This window comes from Silurus meridionalis, chromosome 6, assembly GCF_014805685.1.
Source record: "Silurus meridionalis isolate SWU-2019-XX chromosome 6, ASM1480568v1, whole genome shotgun sequence".
In the NCBI taxonomy this organism is placed as follows: Eukaryota; Metazoa; Chordata; class Actinopteri; order Siluriformes; family Siluridae; genus Silurus; species Silurus meridionalis.
The window spans coordinates 21,548,390-21,575,931 of record NC_060889.1 but is presented as its reverse complement, the minus strand read 5'-3'; the positions used below and the strand labels follow the sequence as shown (position 1 = coordinate 21,575,931).

The following is a 27,542-nucleotide window of genomic DNA, read 5'->3' as shown; positions in this document are numbered from 1 at the left end:
TTGACCCCAGGTACCTGAACTCCTCCACCTTCTCCACCTCTTCTCCCTGTAACTGCACCACTCCACTGCCTTTCCTCTCTTTAACACACTTATTTATATACTTATAAAGAAAAGCATCATCCTTCGATTGGCTGTCTTCAAGAGGAAGTCTTGCTCACAGTGGTATACTGAATAAATGCAAGGGACACAACTATTTTTTTTTTAAATGAATTGATTTATTCATTTCAGTTTATTTATTTCAAGGTCTAATCATTTATATAAATCACTATAGGGTAATTCACTGGGAAAGGCATACAATTTGATTTAATAGACATAGTCCTAATCTTCAATGTGATACATTACTACACTAAGAATAGTGTGATAATAATAGATAGATAAATAATTAGATGATTTGGAGATTATGACCTCTAAATTACCTGTAAACGTTTTTGCTCAGACTTGTGAACTTGTGAACAATGTGCACTGTGATCACGTGTGGAACCACCTCGATCTGAACTTATGTTACTACAAACTGACACCACCCCAGTGAAGTGAAAATGAAAAGCAGTTAGCTCCGTTCAACCATAAACTCTGCTTTTAATACTATTCACTGAACTGCAGGATATTACATGACTCTAGAAGGAATATAAATACAAACCATTCTTACTCCTTGAAAAGAGGCAAGTAAAATAAATTAATGTATTTGATTTAATGTTTTATAGTTTAGAGGTTTTGTCAGTGTGTGATTTGTTAGGATAAACTACACATGACAGGGTCTCTAACACAATGCTGATATACTGACACTGAAATACAAGATAATTTTAAATTTGTGTCTATTTTTTAATAGTTTATTTTTTAAGTTTTTAATAATTAGTGATCAACTGTGAGAGCAAAGCTGAAATGCAATGATAAGCATTGAATTACCAGTGTAGAAAACTTTAAATATCACGCACATAGATTTTAGTGGAAAACAAGCTCGGATCAACATTATAATTTTATTTTGCAACTCAGTGTCGAGCACTGCATAGACTCATAATATATGACTACTATAATATTTGAAAATAAATCCTAAAAATAGATGTATGTGTAACATAAGTAATACAAATCCAGAGGAATATTCTTTGCTCTGACTTGTTAGAGGAACATAATCCATGCTGGAGTGGCATGACATGACCTGATAAGGAGCAGAGGGACCTCTTTAGTGTAGTGTGCAGGAGCAGCAAGTAATGCAGCATGAGCAGCATTGTTCACATTCTCTCCTCCTTATCTTTGCATCTTATCTGGATGTTTAAAAGCTACAAAATGTTCAAAATATTTTTGATTGTTTACAAGCTAAACTGTAATGTGGTGTTTCGATTTTATGCAAAGCAACGTTAAATAAGGTACTGTAGATATAAATGGGTGGTTCTCCTATACTGGACTCAAAAGTAAAGCCCAAATGTTTCTGAAGTCTTCTATTTGATAGCTGCAGTACAGTAACTTGATCATGTTGATGTCTAATATATCTCATTGTACTGATAATACAGCAGGCAAAACATCATAAGTGATGAAGTGTTATCCAACCAGGCCAGCACTAGCATAAGTTAAGTGACTGATATTTTTTTTAACCATGTACACTGCAGTATATATTGAAAAGAAACAAAATTCCTCTAGGACCAAATTGCTAGGTAAAACAAGAAAAAAAGCAGAAATTTATACCAGGTAGCACAAAACTAAATATATTATCAGAAATGCAACTCAACAGAGACCAATGTTTCAGTGACAGTCCTTGTTATAATAAAAACTTTTTATATGTAAACATTTGTGGATTTAGCAGTAGTTTAGTAAAAATTTGCAAAGCAGTGTTCTTTTGTGTGTGTGTGTGTGTGTGTGTGTGTGTGTGTGTGTGTGTGTGTGTGTGTGTGTGTGTGTGTGTGTCAGTCCAGTTTATTTGTGCTTAGGAGTCTGATGGATTGTGGGAAGAAACTGTTACATAGTCATGAGTGCCCAAGTGCTTTGATGCCTTTTTCAGACTTCAGGAAGGAGTTGAGTGTGTTTGAGGGGTGTGTGGTCATCCACAATGCTAGTGGCTTTTGGTGTAAATATCTGTGATGGAGGGATGAAAAATGATATAATGATCTTCCCAGCTGTTTTCACTATTTGCTGCAAACCATGCAGTGATACAGCTGCTCCGTATGCTTTTAATAGTCCTACTGCAGAATGTAGCTTCATTTTATTCATTAACTGTACAGTATGACCTTAGCTAATACTCTGAGTACCGCAACTAAGGTTGTCTGGGAACTCCTTTCAAAACAAACTCCACTAATAGACCTAGCAAAACATAAAACACTCAAAAGATTTATTTCCTCTGTTAAAATAGGATGTGTTTAGTGTAAAAGTAGACATCTGTTTACCTGTATATTTACAATAATTGATACATTGAATTAGCTAATAGCCATCATCTTCAGGTAATATCAATGCACATTGTCACATAGTGTCCTCCAGTAATATGGGCTGGTAAGACCCACCAAATGTTCTACAGAACAGACTCTGTCTCCAATGTATGACTCTAATTCTGACAAAAAAGGCGTAAAAATGCACAATGAGTGTGACTGGTGCCATGTTGTCTACTCTTGTGTGCCTTAAATGCCCTGATAAGAACTGTTTGTTTTATAGAATTTCCATCACTGTCATGAATGTTCTCATGGAGCTGCATCTCAAATAGAAAGTATATAATAATTTATATAATCCAGAAGACTAGTACTCAAATCAGCTATTATTTATTAGTATGCATTACTATTAAGGAATTAAAGTTAAAATTCATAAACTGTATTGAGAAAAATGATTTTACCAAAAATTTCAAGGCACCCAATGGTACATAATGTTTTTGGTTGTGGTAGCATAAAATTATCCCTTCAATTAAACTAGAGACCCAAATCTGTTTCAGACTTTACTACTGCCCTTGTAGCTGAATGAGCACAAATCTCCACATTTTATCACAACAACAGATGGGGACTATATTGTCAAATGGAATATTTAAAAAGCACATCGGAATCTAATGTGCAAACTTTTGTCTATATATGTATTATATAAGTCTAATAGTTTTAAGTTATGTTTCATCTACTGCGCATGTGTGAAGAGAGGTGTTAATGGGTTAGCAAGTTTTATCTGGGTGAATGTTAAAGGTGACTAGATTAACTGCTAAAACTGCTGTAGTTATTGAAACAACATTGGTATGTTAAAATGTTACATGAAACATGAAATAGGTTGTTTACTGGTTTTAGATAAACAAAGAAATTTGTCCATTTTTATTGCTGAACGTTTATTATGGCATTTCAGAATATGTCATAAAATAACATATTTACCAATTCCTTAATGTGGATTGTTTCAGAGTGTCTCCCAATAATATTTCACAAAAATAAATTGTGTTTAAACCACATGACCCCATTCCAGGTTAAACATTATCAGTAATAACACTTTGTATATAAAGTGAATGATGCCATTTCTCACTGAAAAGGTAAAAAAAAAAAAAAAAACTGCTGAATGCTGAAATGGCTGAATCGTCATCACCAACCAAGCGAAAGAACAGCATGGATGAACCAAATAAATGTAAGTTATTCAGTTAATTTTTAATCAATTTATTTATTTATTTATTATCTGTTTATTTATTGCCTAAGGAATGGAGGAGGAGTGTGCTGGTACCATTTTTTAAAAATAAGGGAGATGTACAGATCTGCAGTAACTACAGGGGAATAAATTTGATCAGTCACACCATGAAGTTATGGGAAAGAGTAGTGGAAGCCAGGCTGAGAGAAGAGGTGACCATATGTGAGCAACAGTATGGTTTCATGTTGAGGAAGAGCACCACAGAAGCATTATTTGCTTTGAGAATGTTGATGGAGAAGTATAGAGAAGGTCAGAAGGAGTTGCATTGTGTCTTTGTGGATTTAGAGAAAGTGACAGTGGTGAAGTGTGTAGTAGGAACGACAGAGTGTTTCAAGGTGGAGGTTGGACTGCATCAAGGATCAGCTCTGAGCCCTTTCCTGTTTGCAGTAGTGGTGGACAGCTTGACGGACGAGGTCAGACAGGAGTGATTTGTGATTTGTGGTGAGAGTAGGGAGCAGGTTGAGAAGAGCCTGGAGAGATGGAGGTACGTGCTGGAGAGAAGGGGAATGAAAGTCAGTAGGAGTAAGAGAGAGTACATGTGTGTGAATGAAAGGAAGGGCAGTGGAGAGGTGAGGTTGCAGAGAGAAGATGTGGTGAAGGTGTAGGAGTTTAGGTATTTGGGGTCAACAGTGCAAAGTAATGGAGAGTGTGTAAGAAGTGAAGAAAACAGTGCAGGCAGGGTGGAGTGGGTGGAGAAGAATGGCAGGAGTGATTTGTAGGTTATCTGCAAGAGTAAAAGGGAAGGTTTATAGGACTGTGGTGAGACCTGCAATGTTGTATGGTTTAGAGACAGTGGTATTGACTAAAAGACAGGAGGTGGAGCTGGAGGTAGCAGAGCTGAAGATGTTGAGATTTTTATTGGGAGTGACAAGGATGGACAAGATTAGAAATGAGTTTATTAGCGCATGTAGCGTTTTGGGGACAAAGTAAGAGAGGCCCGATTAAGATGTTTTATACATGTGCAGAGGAGGGACGTGAGGTATATCGGTAGGAAAATGCTGAGGATGGAGCCATCAGGAAGGAGGAAAAAAGGAAGGCCAAAGATGAGGTTCATGGATGTGGTGAAGGAAGACATGCAGGTGGTTAGTTTGAAAGAGGGAGATGTAGAGGACAAAGTAGTTTGGAGACAGATGATCTGCTGTGGCGACCCCTAACGGGAGCAGCCGAAAGAAAACTAAATTCCTTATTCTAATTGGTCAGAAGATGTTAATTAACTTTCTATAATTGCATACATTTAACTCTAAAATCTGTACTTCTGTCAATATCTGTCATATACATATCCGTTCCTTCTATCTCATTTGTGTATATATATATATATATATATATATATATATATATATATATATATATATATATATATATATATATATATATATATATATATATATATATATATATATATATATATATATATATATATATATATATTAGATTATTTTAACCATATTATTTTTTAATCCTTATTCAGTTTATACTTTACAGTTATACTTTATGCTTTTTATACTTTATTGTTATTTACTTATTTATTTAGATTTTTATATTCTGTTCCTATTTACATGTTTACATGTCTGACAGTCGAAAGAAGCGTTTCAATACATGTCTTAATCTGTATGAATGAGTGTGTGATGAATACAATTTTAATTTATTTTATCAAGGAATCCCATGTTTATATTATTAGTTACTGTTACTATAGTATAGTATAGTGATTTCAAAAGACTTTGTGGATGTAAAGCATCATTTAAAATAGTTGTATCACAATCACAGCAGCTGTATTGATATAAAAGTAATTGTAATCTAAATGGATGCAAAGCATTTTTAGGATCTCCTTACATATTTCCAAAAAATTTTTCATACCTTTCTTGATGTAGTTCATTGTCGATTTTAATGTATGTTTAAAATCATTGTCTATTTACAGAAGCAAATCAGTTTTCAGCTGTTTAATAAAGGACTAATCAATTAAGTTCAAATTGATTAAATGCAAATGTCCAACCCTTTGCCCAAATCATTGTTTTTTTGTTTTAGTTTTAATCTTTTTTAAGTAAATGTGCATTAACATTTGCAAATAATTATTTTTTTTTAAGTTTGCAATTTAGTTGAACCACCAAGTTTGCATACACATATATTTCAAAATGTGGCAAATACATTTCATACTAAATGACTGGCATTGTTTTTTTTTTTTTATCTGTTAAAGTCATGGAAGACTCCAGCAGCCTTGTTTCTAAAGAGCAGCTGCTGTGTTCGATCTGTCTGGATGTGTTCACTGATCCAGTCACCACTCCATGTGGACACAACTTCTGCAAAAGCTGCCTTACACAGTGCTGGGAAAAGAATCAACACTGTTACTGTCCATTATGTGAAGAGAAATTCACCAAGAAACCTGAACTGAAGATTAATACAACACTGAGAGAGGTTGCAAATCACTTCAAAAAGAACAGTGCTTCTGGAAAACCTTATGTTTTTTGTGATTCCTGCATTGGGGAGAAACTGAAAGCCCTGAAATCCTGTCTAGATTGTCGTGTATCTTTGTGCAAAGCTCATTTAGGGGCTCATTATACAATGCCCAAACTTAAGGAACACACACTAATAAACCCTGTGGAGAAACTGGAGGATTACATATGCCAGAAACATGATAAGCCTCTGGAGCTGTTCTGTAAAGATGATCAGATGTGCGTGTGTCAGATCTGCACTGAAGAAGATCACAAGAATCACAACACTGTTCCTATAGAGAAAGAAAGCAAAGAAAAAAAGGTAAGACACATTGAATAACATCACCTTTCCATTCATATAAAAACAAACTGTAATTAATTGACTCAGTGTTGGATCAGATTGGATTCCAGAAAATTGAGTGAACCATGGTTCTTCTGTTACATTGTTTTATTGATCTTTACCTTGAGGCATTAATAAATTATTAAAATAAATGACTAAATAATAAAAAATCTGTTGTTAAACAATAGAATTTATCTTCTTTTTGGTCTTCAGACTCAGCTGGAGAAAACACAGACAGAAACGCAGCAGATGATTCAGGAGCGATTGAAGAAGATTCAAGACATCAAACACTCAGTAGAGCTCAGTAAAGTGTGTATTACCATGTAAAGACAGTGGATGTAAAAATGTATCTGTAAAAATGACCATTTTTGTGATAAAAATTAAACAAAGATAAATTTTGTCAAAACATTTTCCAAAGCATCAAATTTAAGTGTATAAAAGGAAAAAAAAGATCAGGAACATTTTAGGGAAAAAATGAAAAGAGTTTAAATACCCTTGGTGCATAAGTGTGCACAATCATACAGTAGCCATCAGTGAAAATATTGTGATTAACCCCAAATAAAACCCAGCTTTATTTTAGGATTTTCTTTACATCTTCTTGGTTTTATTGAACTGCTGTAGATATAGTCTTCAAAAGCTGACAATGCCTGCAACTGGTCTCACTGTCAAAAGGCATTAATCAGAAAACATTTCCAAGAGATTAGATATAACCTTGAATACTGTAAGGTGGAAAAAATAAAACACCACAGTGGCACCACCAATAAATGTATGTAGCTCCAAAATTCAAATATTCTACAAAAGTCACAAAGATGGGGGAGGCTGCCAAGAGAAAAATGGCAACACTAAAGAAGCTCCAGGAATATCTGACAAGTATAGTTTATTCACTGCATGTAACAAAAATCTCTTAAATTTTTTAATGTGAAAAACTTCAATTATCAAAGGGGAAAAATGTTATCTAGTGAGATCTATTCCAAGTTCATAATACTAAAGGATTGACTTAACTTAAAGTGTTTCTGCTTGATTTGCACTTTATTTGTATACTTTAAAATGGGAAAAGCCCAGGCATGATTTGTCTTAATTTACCAATGATTTTAACAGGATTTTTTTTATCCATGGTATATATGGTACATACCCATGTACTGTGCTGCTGATTTAAAAAATTAACCAACTGTAATAAAAATTGTTTTATTATATAGTGTTATCTGGTGACAGTTAAAATGTGTTCCTCCTTTAGAGAAACACAGAGAAAGAGAAAGCAGACAGTGTTGAAGTCTTCACTACTCTGATTCGATCCATTGAGAAAAGTCAGGCTGAGCTGCTGAATCTGATGGAGGAGAAGCAGAAAGCAGCAGAGATGCAGGCTGAAGGACTAATTAAAGAGCTGGAGCAGGAAGTCACTGTGCTACAGAGAAGAGACACTGAGCTTGAGCAGCTCTCACAAACTGAGGAGAATCTCCACCTTCTACAGGTCAGTGTTCCTCTCTCTCTGCCTACTGACAATGCAGAACATCACAGAACAGAACTCACCATGCTGAGGATTTCTCCTCTCTCCTGAACTACTGTAGAATTATTCATCCATGTGCATCCCTCCACAAACCAAGAACTGGACTGAGATCAGTATTAACACTGATCAGAGAGTGGACATCCTGTCTCAGTTTCATGTGAAGCTGAATGAGAAACTTAATAAAACACTAAATGACAAGTTAAAAGAAACAGGTAAGAAATTTTAGAGCTATAATAATTTACTACTTCTACTACAAATACTTCTACTACAAATGTATTACTTCTACCACAAATACTACAAAAAAATAATTTTTTGTTGCTTTGAGACTAAAATCTAAAATTATCTAAAACATATAATATGTTTTGTTGTAATTAGTTTCCACAGAACTGAAAAGGATTCAGCAGTATGCAGGTACAGTGAGGTTTCTGATTTCCTCTCATATTAAAATGTACATAACAGCATTACATCACTGCATCATCACATTCATTTTCATCTGTAGATCGTCTCTACCTGAAGAAGCTTTGAGTCTCCTTTCTATTGCTCCCTTGTACTGATATGAACAAAATTCCTTAAGCACATTTATACTTTAGTTAATGTGACTTCTGTTCTTATATTTCACTAGTAACAATCAAAGGTAAACGTGGCTCAGGTTGCAGGCCAAAATACAATCTTCCATACTTCAGATTCAGCAATAGATACAAGTGTTTTATTTCCTGTTACTGTAAATGTTTTGGAGGCTTTTTAGTGGCCCTCTGACTGCAGTATAATTTTTTATAATATTTGTCATGTTATACACAAACTTCAATTTTGAGACACAGCTCTCCAAATTATTTTCACGCTTTTGTAATTTTAAGTTTAATTTTTAGTTTATCTAACAATAAAATGTAATTTTTTAAATGTATTTTCTATGAAATATTTGATAGAAATTGGTGTGGTGGATAAAGAAACAGTTTTCTTACATGGCAAGTGATATATCTAGCAAAACAAAAGAGTGAATAAATCAGTATATACCAAGGTGGTGAATAATAGCTACATTTCATAACTGCATATTGACTGTAGCAAACACCAGTCACTCATTTTTAAATAAACAGCACTAATACAATTACAACATAAAACACAACGCTTCTCCATTCAGATAAATAACTTGCTATACTAAATAACTTGTCCTATGATAATCAATTGCTATCTTATACTATCTATTTATTATCAATTTATTTATTTAATTTACAAACTGTAGCTCAGTCAGTTTTCTTTTCCTGACAGCACTAAAATTAATAGAGAATATACAACTACAATGTAGCAATTTACCTAATAATTAATAATGTTGTACTTGTCACTTTGAGTTTGCTAATGTGAGATTTTATTGTAAAAACATTATTACTAAACTGTTTATCAAACATGTTCATCTTATAGTTATTATTGCAGCCTAGGTCATTCCATTATACACAAACAACGAAATAATACACTTCTTATCATCTGACCAACCAAATTCAAAAATTAGTCTGTGCTGTGGTGTAATTATAAATAATTTATTGAAGAATAAATTTAAACAAATATCTTCTGAAAGACTTTGAACATAACTTATATTCAGTTTCACAGCCTCTTAACAAATACTACAATAGCTAGTCATTATCATATACTGGTATAATTACATTTTTCTTACCTGCAAACTCACTTCACACATTGTGTGTTTCTCTCAGTGGATGTGACTCTGGATCCTGATACAGCGCATCCCAAACTCATCCTGTCTGCTGATGGAAAACAAGTGAAACATGGAGAAAAACGATTCAATCTCCCTGATACACCAGAGAGGTTTGACTTTTGTCCTGGTGTTGTGGGAAAGCAGAGTTTCTCCTCAGGGAGATTTTATTATGAGGTGCAGGTCAGAGGGAAAACTGAATGGACATTAGGTGTTGTGAGAGAGAACAGTAACAGGAAGGGAGACATCACACTGACTCCCAGAATGGATTTTGGACAGTGATCCTAAGGAATGAGAATCAATATAAGGCTTGTGCTAGTCCTACTGTTCTCCTCACAGTGAAAGAGAAGCCAACAAAGGTGGGGGTGTTTGTGGATTATGAGGCTGGTTTGGTCTCCTTTTATGATGTGGAGGCAAGCTCTCATATCTACTCTTTCACTGCTCAGTCTTTCACAGAGAAACTCTATCCTTTTTGCAGCCCTAGTACAAATAAATTAGGTAAAAATTCAGCACCATTGATCATCTCTTCTCTATTTAAGACTGAATGAATTTTCATCTCACAGATATATTTATCTAATCAAATAAAAGAATAATTTTATTTTTATTTTATAGTTATTGTTATTATTATATTGTTATGTTTGTTATTCAAGCCAAGGTTTGTTGTAAATAAGAAAAATTAATCCAACGTTCATTTGTAACTCTGTTGTAATTATCAAAATCAATAAAGATTATTAAAGCTGAATTAGACTGCAGAGCTTAATATGATCAACATCATTTATAAAGAGCAGTCCATGCTGTCTATAGAGCAAAATGTGTTTTTATCCGGAAAAAATACAAAGTGCTGATAATACAATATGAAATAGTTTATTAAAGTTGAGAAATACAGTGTGTGGAAAAGTGTTTGTCTCCTTTCTGATTTCTTAAATTTTTTGCTTGTTTGTCACACTTTAATGTTTTAAATCATCAAACTCATTTAAATATTAGTCAAAGATAACACAACTGAACACAACATGCAATTTTTAAATGAAGGTTTTTATTATTGAGGGAAAATTTAATCCAAAACTACATGGCCCTGTGTGAAAAACTGTTTGCCCACCCTAATAAACCTAATAACTGGTTGGGCCATGCTTGGCAGCAACAACTGCAATTAAGCATTTGTGATAACTTGCAATTAATCTGTTACAGCGCTGTGGAGGACTTTTGGTCCACTCATCTATGCAGAATTGTTGTAATCCAGCCATATTTTCGACCATGAACCTCCTTTTTAAGGTCATGCCACAGCATCTCAATAGGATTCAGGTCAGGACTTTGACTAGGCCACTCCAAAGTCTTCATTTTTTTTTTTTTTTTCAGCCATTCAGAGGTGGACTTGCTGGTGTGTTTTGGATCATTGTCCTGCTGCAGAACCCAAGTTCACTTCAGCTTGAGGTCATGAACAGATGGCCGGACATTCTCCTTCACGATTTTTTGGTAAACAGCAGAATTCATGGGTCCATTTATCACAGCAAGTCTTCCAGGCCCTGAAGCAGCAAAACAGCCCCAGACTATCATACTACCACCACCATATCACCATACACCATTTTACTGTTGGTATAATGTTTTTTTCTGAAATGTGGTGCTACTTTTATGCCAGATGTAACGGGACACACACCTTCCAAAAAGTTTAACTTTTGTCTCGTCAGACCACAGTGTATTTTCCCAAAAGTCTTGGGGATCATCAAGATGTTTTCTGGCAAAACTGAGACGAGACTTTATGTTCTTTTTGCTCAGCAGCAGTTTTGGAATTCTGTCATGCAGACCATTTTTTGCCCAGTTTTTTCTTATGGTGGCATCATGAACACTGACCTTAACTGAGGCAAGTGAGGCCTGCAGTTCTTTGGATGTTGTTGTGGGGTCGTTTTTCCCGCTCCTCCCGGTATATAAGGAGAATCAAGACTTTAGCTCCTGGCCAGATTATCTTACCGGTTTCCTAACCCCTGAGATTCTTCTTGCCACCCTGCCTGTTCCTGTTCCTGAACTGTACCCTGTTCTGCACTGCCTCTGCCCTGGTTTGAACTCTGGACTATTATTGGTTTTGTGACCTCAGAATTCAGACAGTGAGCGCACACAAACAACTCTGGTGTCAAATCTAATGCAACATCAGCAGATCTACTTTAAAACATAACACTTAATTCATTTTGTATGACACTTAAATTGTGACACTGGTAAAATAGCTAACCAAATATGAATACAAGCATATCTCTTAAGAAAGGTACAAGTATTATTAACTAGGGTTTCTGGGCCCCCTGGTTAATTTGTACTCTGGGCACCAATTTCCCATCCCCAGGATGAATAACTGATAGAATTTTCGATTTTATGTTAAATAAAACAGCTTAATATGGGTTAGCTTTGGAATCATAACACAAAACAGGGAACAATGATGAACTTTTTATTAAATACTGGGTGATTAGCTGTTTTCCTATGTCTTGTATATATATATATATATATATATATATATATATATATATATATATATATATATATATATATATATATATATTTATATATATTTATACATACACACATACATACATTTTTATATTTGTTAAGTTAAAATCTTCATACCATTAAATTGCCTAGTTTCTAGAATACAAACAAAATGGAAATGTGTTTCTAAAAAATGATGAAACACTGTTTCCAAACCTTAACAGGTTAACAGGTCAACTATACATTCAGTTTTTGTGAACACACACATGATATAACAGTAAATACAGCACAGGAAAACACCTGTGGCTTTTCTCTAAAGTAAAAATAAAGTAATGTGTTACCATGACAACCTGTAGCACTTACTTCCTTTAGTTTTCTAGTAGTCTTAATACTCAGACTTTAACAGCGATATTTTACAATGAGAACAACACAAAATAAATCTCTTTTACTAAAAATGACCATCACAATTGTGAATACACATACGTATATCAAAATATAATATAAATACAATGAAAAAAAATAGATTCTTAAAGATTCTTAGTCTTAAAAAAGTTTATAAACTTGAATATTTCTTGCTGGCTTTGACAAGTAAAGGAATAAAATAAGTTTACACAATCATAATACTTGACTGATATACTGTAACAGCACAAATTATTTCACTGTAGTATTGTAGAAGAAATCTGGATGGAGACTCAAAGCACTTTTGTACGTCGCTCTGGAAAAGGGTGTCTGCTAAATGCCTTAAATGCAAATGCAAATCAGTTTTCTGGGCTGTTTGTACTAGCACTATACACCACTGACATTTAAGATAAGATCAAAAAAATGTAGAAGCAGTTGATGATGTCTGTGAAGAAAAATCTCCTTCTAGATAAAAAAAAATGATCAAAAAATACAAGCATTTTATTAAACTGTTATTCTGAAGAAAAATATTAGTGTTCATTTGTAGAGACAAACTGCATTGTGATCCACTGTGGAACTGCCCCTTTGTAACCTTTAGAAAGTAAACGAGGAAGTGAGTATGTTGAAAATGAAAAGCAGTTTAACAAGTAACCCTGATTTTCACAGTTATTTCTAAAATTAACTGCAGGATGATCACCGACTGAAATATAAATACAGACCCTTCACATTCTCTAAAAGAAGGCAAGTAAAATAAAGGTACGTATAAAAGGTTTATTCATTTTATAAAATACTAAAAAAGTGTGTTTAGAGGTAGGGATTGCCGGTTAAACAGACATTCTAAATTAAAGTCATTTTATTCAATACGTCTACACTTTATTCTTTAACTTTTGGGGGGAAAAAAAGTTTAATTGTTGGGTTGCTGTAAATTCCTTTTCTTTTTTACTTTGCGGTATAGTATTTTTTCGCTTTTTTTATTTTCTCTTAATTAATTGTGAACAAACTGAAAGAACTGGGGAAAAGAATGAGGCTTCCACAAACAACACATCAATTTTATATAACAATCAAAATAATTATTCTATATTTTACTTCTGAAAAAAATGCATGTAGACCTATTGGGTGATTGCTGCTCTATTAGGATAAATCCAACAATTAAACAGTCCACACTTTGTAATAAGCATAGCACAGATTGGCGTCTGTTTTATGCTGTTTCTGCACTGGCTGCACAGCATAATGCAAAGAGATAATTATTAATAAACTTGCCCTTGCTTAGCTATTTTTAATACAGGTACATTTAATGCTAAAAAAGGTTAACACTTTTATTGTTCTTTATATGAAGGATTCTTTACATTCTTTACAACCCAACTACCCCCCCACTCCCATCTCACACCTGACCAAAAACTTTTTTCATCATGTTAGAGAAAACAACAATTAGCTTAAAATTTTGGGCCCAAGTGTCTATAGACAATAACAGATATTAATTGATTAAGGAATTGTCACGCCCTCCTCTGATTAGGGGTATTAGTCATTAAGAGAAGACGCATTTTTTAAATAATAAATACATTTTGATTGTTAAATAAATACAAGGGTATTTGTTTACATCACGTTGGACTGGTCAGAATGAAAAGAACTTCAGAATGAAACCATACAGTTATACTTAAAGTTCAAATATCTATGGATAAAGGGTGAGAGCTGTAAGAATGATGACTGACAATCTGAGTTCATTACAATGTAATGATGATGAGGATTATTTACATGTTTTTAAACAGTGTAAATGCTTTTAGAGTGATACAGATTAATCAGTCTCACAACATAATGTTACATGTGTGAATGATGTGATTTCTTATTAAAAAGGTAAAAGCACATGAAGAAATAAATGGCTGAATCGTCATCACAAACAAAAGGCAGAAAAAGAAAGAAGAGCATGGAAGTACTTGGTGCATGTAAGTTACGAAGTCTGTATATTTGAATGTATTTAACCTGTTAGCCTTCGCCATAGATTTTGGAACTCAAGACTGAAAATGCTGTACCTAACTTTAAATGTTAGCAGCTCCTAATAACAGTGGGCTACATACACAATTTAAATCTTTAAAAAAAAACACTTCGAGCTTTACTGTCCATTATTCAAACTTTATATTGCTTAAAAAGATAAAAAGTTATAGATGATGAATTTCCTTGAAAATATTTTTTTTTTCATATATAAATACATAAAATCAGTCCTGGAGCCAACCAGAAAAGTACTGGGTTGAAGATTTTCATGACAAGTGAGATTCCTACAAACATTTAACTGAGACTATGTTTGATCCTTTTCTCCCTCCCCCTGTTTGAGAGCCATCTGCTAAACTCAGGTGTCCATTCATGTAGTATGCATATAAATGAATGGCTGACCATTAACGGCTATTGTTATACATGTCTATTATACATGTTATACACACACACACACACTTTTCAAGCATTTCTCTTATAAAAACAAACAGGCAATAAAACATATAACATCGTATAACACTGTAAAGGGAGATATATTGTAACTTACATATGTAAAATTGGTTTAGATTTTCCCTCCACATGCAGATCTCCAAGTCGCATTTGTTTCCTCATCACTGCTTTGTGCAGTGATGAGGACCAGGGTTACCTAGAGGTTACCCTAGGTTACTCTAGGGTAACCTAGAGACTGTGCTAAACTGGCCTGCCTGCATTCCAGAGCTTGCACTGATTAAAAACATTTCACACATAATGGAATAAAAACTGTTGAGCAGCTTGAATTCTGTCTTAGACACAAATAGGACAACATTTTTCTCAGGTTCAACATTTGATACGTTTATTTTTTACGAGTTTGTCACATAATTACAGTTTTTTTTATTTTACTTTTTACATTTTTCCCCATCAGTTTTTGGAATTAGGGTTAAAATATACAGTGGGGCGAAAAGGAAAAAATAGTGTTTCACAGTTTTTTTTACTCAGCTTTTCAAGTAACTTGAAGCTGCAAATATGTTAGTGTTAAAAACAATGTGTTACAGCACTGCAGTATATATGCACTAGAGCACACAACATGTCACAGTGTAATTGTGTCTTGGCTTCTGAGTTATTTAGTTAGTTTTATGTGAGAGCAATAGTGCACCTTATCATTACATTTGTAATATTTGTGAAGGTATTCTATGAAATGTGATTATGGAAACATTAAATGACTCACAAGGATTTACCTTTGCTTTTTTATACATGTACATGAAAATGTATGAATTCTGCACTTTATTTGCACTTACTCTAGTAAAATGAATACAGATGAGTTTAAAACAAATTGCAGAATTCCCACACTATTTATAAACAATGTGTAACATTTTTTCTATTAAAAAAGTTTCAGGTGACTCCAGCAGCCTCCTGTCTGAAGAGCAGCTGCTGTGTTCGATCTGTCTGGATGTGTTCACTGATCCAGTCACCACTCCATGTGGACACAACTTCTGCAAGAGCTGCCTTACACGGTGCTGGGAGAAGAGTCAACATTGTTACTGTCCATTATGTAAAGAGAAATTCACCAAGAAACCTGAACTGAAGATTAATACAACACTGAGAGAGGTTGCAGATCATTTCAAGAAGAAAAGTGTTCCAGACAAACCTGAGGTTCTTTGTGATGTCTGTACTGGAGAGAAGGTGAAGGCTGTGAAATCCTGTCTGGATTGTGGACTGACTTTCTGTAAGTCTCATTTAGAACCTCATAATCATGTTCCAAGACTTAAAAAACACAAACTAATAAACCCTGTGGTGAATCTGGAGGACTACATATGCCAGAAACACGAGAAACCTCTGGAGCTGTTCTGTAGAGATGATCAGACATGTGTGTGTCAGTTCTGCACTGAAGGAGACCACAAGAATCACAACACTGTTCCTATAGAGGAGGAGAGCAGAGAGAGGAAGGTGAGAAACACTGACATATTTATCATCTTTGGACAATATATATATATATATATATATATATATATATATATATATATATATATATATATATATATATATATATATATATATATATATATATATATATATATATATATATATATATATATATATATATATATATATATATATATATATATATACATGTTATGTATCGAATGTATAATTTGAAAGAAGGAGCTAGTTAATTATGAATTTGATGGCCACAACAGCAACTAATTAGGTCAATTGGCAACAGGTCATTAGCATAAGGTATAAAAAGAGTCTCTTAGAGAAAAGATGGGCAAAGGTTACCCAATCTACAAAAAACTGTGTCTACAATTTGTGGAACAACTTCATAATACTGTTCATATAATTGTGAAGACATTGAATATCTGATCATCTACAGTATATAATAACGTCAAAATATTCAAAGAATCTGGAGAAATCTGTGCACAAGGGACAAGGGTTAAAATGTATATTTTTTTATGTATGATCTCTGGGCCCTCAAACAGCAAAAGTCACTGAATGAGGTCACACATTCAGAAACACATTCAGAAATCATTGTCTTTGAACACAGCTTAATGCAAAGAAGAAGCCATGTGTGAACCTATTTTCTCTGTGCCAATGCTCATTTAAAATAGATTGGGCAAGAGAATAGAGACCATCCAGCTTGTTATCAGCTCGCAGTTTGAAATTCTGCCTCCCTGATGGTATGGGAGTGCATTAGTCCCTATTGAATGGGCAACTTGTACATATGGAATGTTATCATCAATGCTAAAGGTGTATCCAGGTTTGGAAATAACATTTGCTTTTATCCAGACCATGTCTTTTTCAGAGAAAGCCTTGCATATTTCAGAGAGACAATACATAACTGCATACTGCTTTTATTACAACAGTTGTTGAGTGTGGGTGCTGAAATGGCCTGTCTTTAATCAAGACCAAACACCATCATCAATTACATTAACATTTGGTGCATTGTAAAAAATATGACAAGAAAGACCTAGGACTGTTAACATATAGTATCCTATAACAGAAATAAATGAAACAACATTTTCTCACAAAAATCCAGCAACTGGTCTCTTTAGTTCACAGACATATACGGACTGTTGCAGTGGAGACCCACTTAAATAACAATAGGTTACTGTTTGTAACCCCGGTTTGCTGAAACATCGAGTAGAGAGATCCACCTATGGGAGGGGCATCTGTATCTGACCCCTGCAAAGGCATACAATTGCAAGTCTGGCTTGACAGACAGGAGTGCGTGCCCAATGGCAGGCAAGGGAATGCCCCTTACAAGAGCGCATAAGGCACCTGCACTCTCTACCTTTCCTCAGTGAGCATATTTGTGCAGCAAGCGGGGCAAATTTGGTGAATCACTTCACTCGATGTTTCAGAGTACCGGGGTTACAAACAGCAACCTATTGTTCTCTTTCATCATCTTGTGTTCGAGATCCACCTATGGGAGATATAGACAGCTCCCCGGTTGACCAATACACTCACAGCGAGGCCATGTAAGCCAAAGGACAGCCCTCAAGGTGGTGCACGACACAGAGTAGTAGACCTCACACACTGCGAGGGTGAAAAACCCAGCCATGAAAAACATGACGTGGTAACATGCATGCTAAAACCCTGATGACACGCAACATGCAGGCAGCATGCAAAAAAAAATACATGTTGATATAAATGTAAATTGGGAGATTCAAATGGATTTAGACTGTAGTTAGTGTCAACAGTCTGCTACATTGACTTAGGACTACAGTTTGCTTCTGATCACCATCACTGCACCCCACAACATCGTATATCTGCAATAAATGGACATTCCTGGTTCCTCTTAAGGTTTCTTTTTTATGCCATCTTGAAGAGCTTTTCCTTGCCACAGTTGCCACCAGCTGGCTCATCAGAGACACTCCCTTAGATTCATGTGCCAGGGAGATAGCTTTCACAAGCCAATGAGTTAGACGTTGCTTAGAAATCGGATTTCCTGTGTTTGGGGGACCCAAGAAACGAAGAGCTAGTCGTTCCTTCTAAAAGGGCTGGTCCTGTCAATGTAACCCCGCAGGGCACACACAGGACATTAAGCATTCAGAATCTGGTCCTCTGCAGAGAAAAAGGGGGAGGGTGAAAGGTGGAGAGCTCAGTCACACCACCAGTGAAAGCTGAGAAGCATTTAGGCATAAAGGATGGGTTAGGCCTGAGAAAAACCTTATCCCAATTAAACGAGAATTTGGAGCACGAGGAATGAACCGAGAGTGCATGCAAATCACTGACACTTTGGCGGAAGCCAAGGCCAAAAGCAGAGCTGGCTTTAAAGACAAAAGTTTGAGGGAAATCAAAAGGCTGTTGTGCCAGCACCTCCAGCACCATGGAGAGGTCTCATTCTGGAACTACTGAAAGGGGCCATGGCTCTGCATACAGAAGAGGGATTAACACTTTTAGCCACAGTGCCTTGGGTCACCTGGGTACTATGAGGATCAGAGACAAACTCTGTACTTTCACCCTGGCCAGGGTTGGGGTTATCAGGCAGAGTGGAGGAAATGTGTAGAGCAGCACGTTGGTCCATGGATGAGCCAGTGCATACATGCCGAGGGGGGCATGTATGCACATGATGCCTTGGCAAGCGGGGTAAGTGTGGTTTACTTCCACACAGTAAAGAGCTCTAAATAGTTTATATGACTGAGTGAAGTCTGTTTGGCCACACACCATTTACTGATTTGCCTTCTTGTCTGGCTCCCCACCCTGTTAAGGTTTTAATGCTCGCCCCAAAAGGGGTCCCATGAGTGTATAGCTCAGATCGATTGAGCTGAACCAATCATTCTGTTATATTGAACATACAACTTTGAAATCTTGTTAAACAATCTGGTTAAAAACTCCACTGCCATCTCTCCTAAACATCTCCATGCTTCTACCGGTATGACATCTGGTCCAACTGACTTTCCACTCTAGCTGCTCTCACTTCCTCCTTACTAATCCGCTTCATTATCTCCACATCATCCATCTTTCTCTCTCTCTCATCATATATATATATATATATATATATATATATATATATATATATATATATATATATATATATATATATACAGTGCCCTCCACAATTATTGGCACCCCTGTTTAAGATGTGGTCGTGGACTTCAAAAAATTCTCCTTTTTTTTAAAACAACATAGAACCCAAATGCAAAAAAAGAGAAAAATCCAACCTTTTATTTAAGTACATTACTTTGGTGGTAAAAATCACACATTTAGAAAAAAAAAAACTTGAAATCATGTGTGCTACAATTATTGGCACCCTGATGTTAATACTTTGTACAACCTCCTTTTGCCAACAAGACAGCACTTAATCTCCTCCTATAACATTTCACAAGATTGGAGAACACAGAGAGGATTTTGACCATTCTTCTTTGCACAATCTTTCTAGATCATCCAGAGTCCTGGGTCCTCTCTTATGCACTCTTCTCTTTAGCTCGCCCCACAGGTTTTCGATTGGGTTGAGGTCTGGGGACTGAGATGGCCATGGGAGGACCTTGAGTTTGTGACTGCTGAACCACTTTTGTGTAGATTTTGCCACATGTTTTGGATCATTATCCTGCTGAAAGACCCAATGACGACCCATCTTCAGCTTTCTGGCAGAGGCCATCAGGTTTTTATTTAAAATATCCTGGTACTTCAAAGCGTTCATAATGCCATGCACCCTAACAAGGTTCCCAGGGCCTTTGGAAGAGAAACAGGCCCACAGCATCACAGATCCTCCACCATACTTCACGGTGGGCATGAGGTGCTTTTCGGCATACTCATCTTTTGTTTTACGCCAGACCCACTTAGAGTGTTTGTTGCCAAAAAGCTCAATCTTAGTCTCATCTGACCAAAGCACACGATCCCAGTTGAAGTCCCAGTACCGCTTAGCAAACTCCAGGCGTTTACGTTTGTGAGTGTTAGTGAGAAAAGGCTTTTTCCTTGCATGCCTCCCAAACAGCTTGTTGGCATGTAGAGAGCGTCTGATGGTTGTTTTGGAGACTCTGTGACCCCAAGATGCCACTCTTTGATGCAATTCTGTGACGGTGAGCTTGGGAAATTTTTTTACTTCTCTTACCATCCTCCTCACTGTGCGTTGTGGCAAGATAAACTTGGGACCTCTTCCAGCCTTGTTTGTCACTGTTCCAGTTGTTTTAAACTTCTTAATGATTCCTCTGACTGTAGATACCGGCAAGTTAAGGCGAGTGGCTATTTTCTTGTAGCCATTGCCTGACTTATGAAGGTCGACACACATCTGCCTTACTTGAATGGTGTGTTCTCTTGTCTTTGCCATGTTGACAAATGGGTAAGAGAATTAGGCCTCTGTGTCACGTCATATTTATACCCCAGGAAACAGGAAATCATGAATTACTAATTAAAAGTCCCTAGATACCCTGACCAACCTTAGCAACTACAGAAAAATATATAAAAAAAAAAAAAAAACAATTAAATTTTTCAGAGGAATTGTTAGGGGTGCCAATAATTGTGGGACACATGATTTCAAGTTTTTTTTTTTTCTAAATGTATGATTTTTTTTTACCACCAAAGTTATGTACTTAAATGAAAGGTTGGATTTTTCTCTTTTTTTGCATTTGGGTTCTATGTTGTTTTAAAAAAAAGGAGAATTTTTAGAAGTCCATGACCACATCTTAAACAGGGGTGCCAATAATTGTGGAGGGCACTGTATATACAGTATATTGTATGTTAGGGGTTTAATGGTACACGTATTTGTAATGTACCGTTATTTTTTGGTACAGGGCTTTCGATTGGAATTCAATAATTTTTTCAATACTGAGGAACACCTGAGTTAAAATCTAAACCGCAGGTATATATATAGTCTCCACCTCACACTCTGAGTGCATTTATTATTATCATTATTATTATAATGATAATAATAATAATAATAATTATTATTATTATTATTATTATTATTATTATTATTATTATTATTATTATTTATTTTTTTATTTATTTATTTATGTGTGTATTTATTTTTTTTACTATTAAACCTAAAAACTGCCAGGGGTATAAAAAAAAACTAGAGCTGGTGCAGTTTTACTGTGGCTACTGGATTTGTTTGATTTGTTTTTTGCATGCATGAATCAGCTAAAGAATCTATACCACTAGCGCTATGGCTTCTTTAGAGTTTTATGTCCAGCTTTTCTCTTAAAAGGCAGGAAGACATTTGTTAAAGTATGCTGAAATAATTAGAACAGTTAAGTAGATCATATCTTTAGAAAGTTTAATTTAAAACACACACACACACACACACACACACACACACACACACACACACACACACACACACACACACACCTACATATACATATATCTGTATTAACCAAATGGGGTCTAATAAATGTAAAACATTTAATTACATTTTTCCATTTATTTAATTTGACCTAAATCAGTACAATTTGTGAAAATTCTGGGCCAAAAATAAAAATTCAGGATGCACTTGGCCAAAAACGACAAACAAAAATGGCTTAATTTAAATTATATTAAAATACCTTTTGTATAATTGATTGTATTAATATTAGATTTTTTAATTTTGTGAAATTTTATTAATTTAAGCTGAAAAACTACAAATCAATAAAAAAACCACACTTAGAATTTATTTTTTAAAGTATCACAACAAATTGGAAAAAAAAAAAAAAATGATCATACATATTAAACAAAATATTTTAGAACCAACAAATATATTTCCATTGTATTATTTTTGCTGTAATATTGATTGTCCTCATCAGAAACCTTAAAATACTTCCATACTGCTGACATGATTGCCCTCTGAGGTAGTGCTGATAACAGCTAGAGCAAAAGTGTAATCTGAGCACAAACCCGGGTGTGCGGTGACATATTTTTGGTTTTGTATTTTCTGACTTTACTTTAGCCCAAAATCGATAATGCCATTTTTGACCATTTATATATCTATGGCTGACCTCCTGATGTCTGATTTCTTCAAAAGTCCATCTTGAAAATTGCCTTGTAAGTGTATCTGCAACCAAATCAATTTCATGTGCTCTGTTAGGCATTGTGAAATGTAAAAACAGCTATTTCATCTGAATTAATATTTTTGAACTTGTGCAGTTTTCTACTGTTGGTAAAAGAAGAGAGGATGCTACTGGCCCTGTTCCATCTTGAGACATGTTGCAGCTATCAAATTCAAAATTACCTTATTTGGGTTTCCTGCTCTTTTCTCAGACTCAGCTGGGGAAAACACAGACAGGAGTGCAGCAGAATATTCAGGCCCGAATGAAGAAGATAAAAGAGATCAAATATTCAGTAGAGCTCTGCAAAGTGTGTACTATTTAACAAGTGATATCTGTTACATTCAATAATTTTTTTTTATTTTATTTGAAAAATTATTATTAAACATTGGTTAACTATTCAGTGTTATCTGAGAAAAAATAAAATGTGTTTCTCTTTTAGAGAAACACAGAGAAAGAAAAAGCAGACAGTGTTGAAGTCTTCACTGCTCTGATTCGCTCCATTGAGAGAAGTCAGGCGGAGCTGCTGAAGCTGATGGAGGAGAAGCAGAAAGCAGCAGTGATGCAGGCAGAAGGACTTATTAAAGAGCTTGAGCAGGAAGTCACTGTGCTACAGAGGAAAGACACTGAGCTGGAGAAGCTGTCACACACTGAGGATCATCTCCACCTCCTACAGGTCAGTGTTCCTCTCTCTGCCTACTGACAATGCAGAACATCACAGAACAGAACTCACCATGCTGAGAGATTTCTCCTCTCTCCTGATCTACTGTAGGTTAACTCGTCCATGTTTAGCCTTCCACTCAACAATAACTGGACTGAGATCAGTATTAACACTGATCTGAATGAGGACACTCTAAAGACATCTCTGTCTCAGCTTCAGCAGAGTCTGAATGAGAAACTCAATAAAACACTTGATAACAAGTTAAAGGAAGCAGGTAAGAACAGTTTATACCATACTGATATTAGTGATATTTCTGTGTTATTGTTACCTGTAATTGATACAACCATCTAATTATTTTTGTTGCAAATATTTCACACAGAACTGAAGAGGATTCAACAGTATGCAGGTATAGTGAGGCTTCTGATTTCCTCTTAGATTAAAATGTTCATATCAGCGTTACATCACTGCTTCGTCACATTTATTTTCATTTGTAAAAAAAATTGGCTAGTTAAATTTCATGCTGCTCAAAAAGATTTTTGTGCAGCAGGAAACTCAGATGTTTATACTCATGGAGTTGGAAATTATTATAAAAATTATAACACACATTCACAAAGTCAAGTCAAGAAGCTTTTATTGTCATTTCAACCATATATAGCTGATGCAGTACACAGTGAAATAAAACAAGATTCCTCCAGGCCCCAGGTGCTACATAAAACAACATAAAACAACAGTCACAAACAGAAAAACACAGGGCCAAAAACTAGTAGGAAAATCCTTGCCACATAAAGTGCATGTGTGCAACTGCAAAAGTCTGCTGTTTCATTGTTTTTAGATCATTTTGTCAGATGTTACTATGGTATACTGAGATATAAATACAAACAGTTCAGTGTCAAAGGCTTTTATTGACAATTACATTAAGGTTTTGCAAAGAGTCAATATTTGCACTGTTGACCCTACATTTTTAAGACCTTTGCAATTCACCCTGGCATGCTGTCAATCAACTTCTAGGCCACATCCTGACTGATGGCAGCCCATTTTTGCATAATCAATGCTTTGAGTTTGTCAGAGATTGTAGGTTTTGTTTGTCCACTTTCTTCTTGAGGATTGACCACAAGTTCTCAATGGGATTAAGGGCTGGGCAGGTTTCTGGCCATGGACCCAAAATTTTGATGTTTTGTCCCCAAACCATTTAGTTATCACTTTTGACTAATGGCAAGGTGCTCCATAATGCAGAAAAAGGCACGGTTCTTCAACAAACTGTTCCTGGATGGTCAAAAGTTTTTCTTTGATGATGTCTTTGTACCATTCTTTATTCATTCTTGTGTTCTTAGGCAAATTTGTGAGTGAGCCCACTCCCTTGGCTGAGAAGCAACTCCACAAATGAATGGTATCAGTATACTTTACAGTGGCATGACACAGGACTGATTGTAGCTCTCATCTTTTGTTCTCCCGACCAGCTTTTTCCGGATAATTGGGCACCCTGAAGCCTTCTTTACAACAATGTAACCTCTCTATTTGAAGTTCTTGTTGATCTGATAAATGTTTGATTAGGGCACAAATTTACTAGCAGCAATATCCTTGCCAGTGAATCAATTTTTGCGCAAAGGAATGATGACAGCATGAATTTCCTTGCAGGTAACAATGCAGAGGAAGAACAATGATTTCAAGCACTACCCTCCTTTTGAAGCTTGCAATCTGTTATTCTAACTCAGTCCAGCCTTGTCCCCGATAAAATCACTGGCATGATGTCAGCTGAAATGCAGCGATTAAGTTAATTTTCATGTCAAAGAAGACTTTGCAATTGATTGCAATTCATCTGATCATTCTTCATAACATTTTGGAGTATATGCAAATTACTATAATAAACATTGAAGCAGCAGACTTTGTGAAAATTAATATTTGTGTCATTCTCAAAACTTTTGTCCACAGTTGCACAATTAACTGTACAGTTTTGTTTATTTTTTTAAATGGATTGTTTTGTAAATTGTTTATTCAATGAAACAATTCTAATGAATTTGATCCACTGGATGATGATTTATTCTTTTTTACCTGCAAACTCACATCCCACACTGTGTGTTTCTCTCAGTCGATGTAACTCTGGATCCTGATACAGCAAATACTTATCTCATCCTGTCTGCTGATGGAAAACAAGTGACATGTGGGAATGAATGGCAGAAACTCCCTGATACACCACAGAGGTTTACTAAATATGGTATAGTTCTGGGAAAACAGAGTTTCTCCTCAGGGAGATTTTATTATGAGGTGCAGGTCAGAGGGAAAACTGCCTGGGATTTAGGAGTTGTGAGAGAGAACATTAACAGGAAGGGGGAGATTACACTGAATCCTCAGAATGGATTCTGGGTTGTGATCCTGAGGAATGAGAATCAGTATAAAGCTTGTACTGATCCCCCTGTTCCCCTCGTACTGAGAGAAATTGTGGAGAAGGTGGGAGTGTTTGTGGATTATGAGGAGGGTCTGGTTTCCTTTTATAATGTGAACTCCAGATCTCTTATCTACTCATTTACTGGTCAGATGTTCACTGAGAAACTCTATCCATACTTCAATCCTTGTTTAAAAAAAGGCTCTCAAAATTCAGCACCACTGATCATCTCCTGCAATTAATAATGAATAAATTTTTAGCTCATAGTTGTATAACCTGTTAAAATAAATATTTTACTTTATTTAATAAATATTAAATGTTTATAGTATTATATACATATTTTTAGAATGTTGAACTTTTCTTGGGTTTGCCTACCAGATGTTACAAGTGTGTTCATTTGTCCTTCCTAAATTTCATATTCTCTCTACCTGTTATCAATCTCCCTGTGTCTAAGTTCCTTCTCTGTGTCTGTTTGTTGGTTGGTTGGTTTTTAATGTCATGTGGTCTACCTTTTGTGGTTTGTCTCCATCCAATGTCTTGACATGTCCCTTTTGGGGTTTTTGATTTTATAGATTTCTAACCTTTCTACTGTGACTTTCTTTTGTTATTTTGACTGTTTGTGTACTTCTCTATTTTAATGTCTTTGTGTATGTATTCACATGCTCCCCTGTGGCACATTCTGGTTGGGCTTTTACTTTCACCTAATCAGCTGGTTTTAGTCCTGAATGTGACATTTACAATATTTTAAGCAAATCACTTTTACACATTATGAAGATGTTGAGGTTTTTGTTGGGAGTGACGAGGATGCACAGGATTAGAAATGAGTTTATTAGAGGGACAGCGCATGTAGGACGTATATCGGTAGGAGAATGCTGAAGATGGAGCCACCAGGAAGGAGGAAAAGACGAAGACCAAGGAGGAGGTTTATGGATGTGGTAAGGAAAGACATGCAGGCGGGTGGAGTAAAAGAGGCAGATGTAGAGTACAGGGGGTTTGGAGAAGGATGATCCGCTGTGGCGACCCCTAATGGGAGCAGCCTAAAGAAGAAGAAGACTTTTACACATTATAACTGGGGTAATTCTTTTTTTTATTAAATATTAAATGCAAAAATAAAGTCCATTCAAATAGAGTTTTCCAGTGTCATTTAGTATATTATTATGGATAATTCATATTTATTGTATTAAGTTTATTTGTTGATGTCAATGTAAATAAACCAAAAAAAAAACCTGTCTTTCTCCTTCAAACAAAAATGTCTGAATTTTTCTGGTAATTATAAAAAGAAATAAGCTAATTCATTCTTTATCTGTCTAAACCCCCATCTGCTGCTACCAGTATGAATTGACATAGCCCTTTTAGGAAGGGCTAATTTTTGCCTCATTAATATTCATAAGTAAGTGCTGCCTGATTGGTCAGTGATGCATCTTGGCTCTGATGATTTTTGTTGCTAAACCAACTGTTTTATGACTGCTGTATAAACTCATTTTGAAGAGATTACACTGATTAGTGCAAAAAATAAATATAATATAAATTTTATTATATTTTGTAAGTATTCAAAGTAAGCTAGATAAGTAGTAAAATTTTATTTTTGCCTTTATTGAAGTTCAGTCATTTATTAGTAAACTAACCTAGCAATTAGGGTTGTACAAGCCAGTGCCTGTTCCTGGCCCAGATAAATAGGGAGGTTTGCGTTACGAAGGACATCCAGAGTAAAGCATGTGCTAAATCAAATATGATGGTCCGGGCCTGGGTTGCCAATGACCGCCACAGGTATTGTTTTCCAACAGGGTACCGGTGGAAATTGGGCTACTGTTGGCCGAAGGAGGAGAAGGAGAGAAGAAAGATACAGCAGGAAAAGGAGAAGTGGAAGAGAGTGGAGGTTTGGGTTGGCACTTTAAATGTTGGTACCAAGACTGGTAAAGGGAGAGAGTTAGCTGATATAATGGAGAGGAGAAAGGTAGATATGTTGTGTGTTGAGAAGACCAGGTGATGATAAATATCATCAGTGCCTATGCTCCACAGGTGGGCTGTGAGATGGAGGAGAAAGATATTCTGGAGTGAGATAGATGAAGTGGTGGGGAGTTTACTTTGGAAAGTAAGATTAGTGATAGGGGCAGACTTTA

At 35.5% G+C, this 27,542-nt stretch overlaps 2 protein-coding genes across 2 annotated transcripts; both read left to right on the top strand.

Moving 5' to 3' along the window:
* The first annotated feature begins 690 nt into the window (after positions 1-690).
* Positions 691-10,459, top strand: LOC124387271 (E3 ubiquitin-protein ligase TRIM39-like). Its single transcript, XM_046851507.1, is given in 8 exon segments — positions 691-3,567; positions 5,816-6,372; positions 6,604-6,699; positions 7,625-7,858; positions 7,956-8,106; positions 8,270-8,305; positions 9,595-9,852; positions 9,855-10,459. Coding segments are annotated over 8 exon segments (1,677 nt in total). The 5' UTR covers positions 691-3,509; the 3' UTR covers positions 10,142-10,459.
* A 2,567-nt stretch (positions 10,460-13,026) lies between these two features.
* LOC124387272 (E3 ubiquitin-protein ligase TRIM39-like) lies at positions 13,027-26,201 on the top strand. The gene is made up of 8 exons (XM_046851508.1): positions 13,027-13,214; positions 14,310-14,398; positions 15,808-16,364; positions 22,596-22,691; positions 22,824-23,057; positions 23,154-23,316; positions 23,422-23,448; positions 25,129-26,201. Exons 2-8 carry the CDS (start codon positions 14,332-14,334, stop codon positions 25,662-25,664), a joined length of 1,680 nt encoding a protein of 559 aa, XP_046707464.1. The 5' UTR covers positions 13,027-13,214; positions 14,310-14,331; the 3' UTR covers positions 25,665-26,201.
* The last annotated feature ends 1,341 nt before the right edge of the window (positions 26,202-27,542 follow it).

Bases quoted from the DNA above. Each gene is read 5' to 3' on its own strand.
- LOC124387272 (XM_046851508.1), top strand. From the start codon at position 14,332: ATGGCTGAATCGTCATCACAAACAAAAGGCAGAAAAAGAAAGAAGAGC. The intron at 14,399-15,807 runs GTAAGTTACGAA...CTATTAAAAAAG, and splicing joins CATGGAAGTACTTGGTGCAT to TTTCAGGTGACTCCAGCAGC. The intron at 22,692-22,823 runs GTGTGTACTATT...TTTCTCTTTTAG, and splicing joins ATTCAGTAGAGCTCTGCAAA to AGAAACACAGAGAAAGAAAA.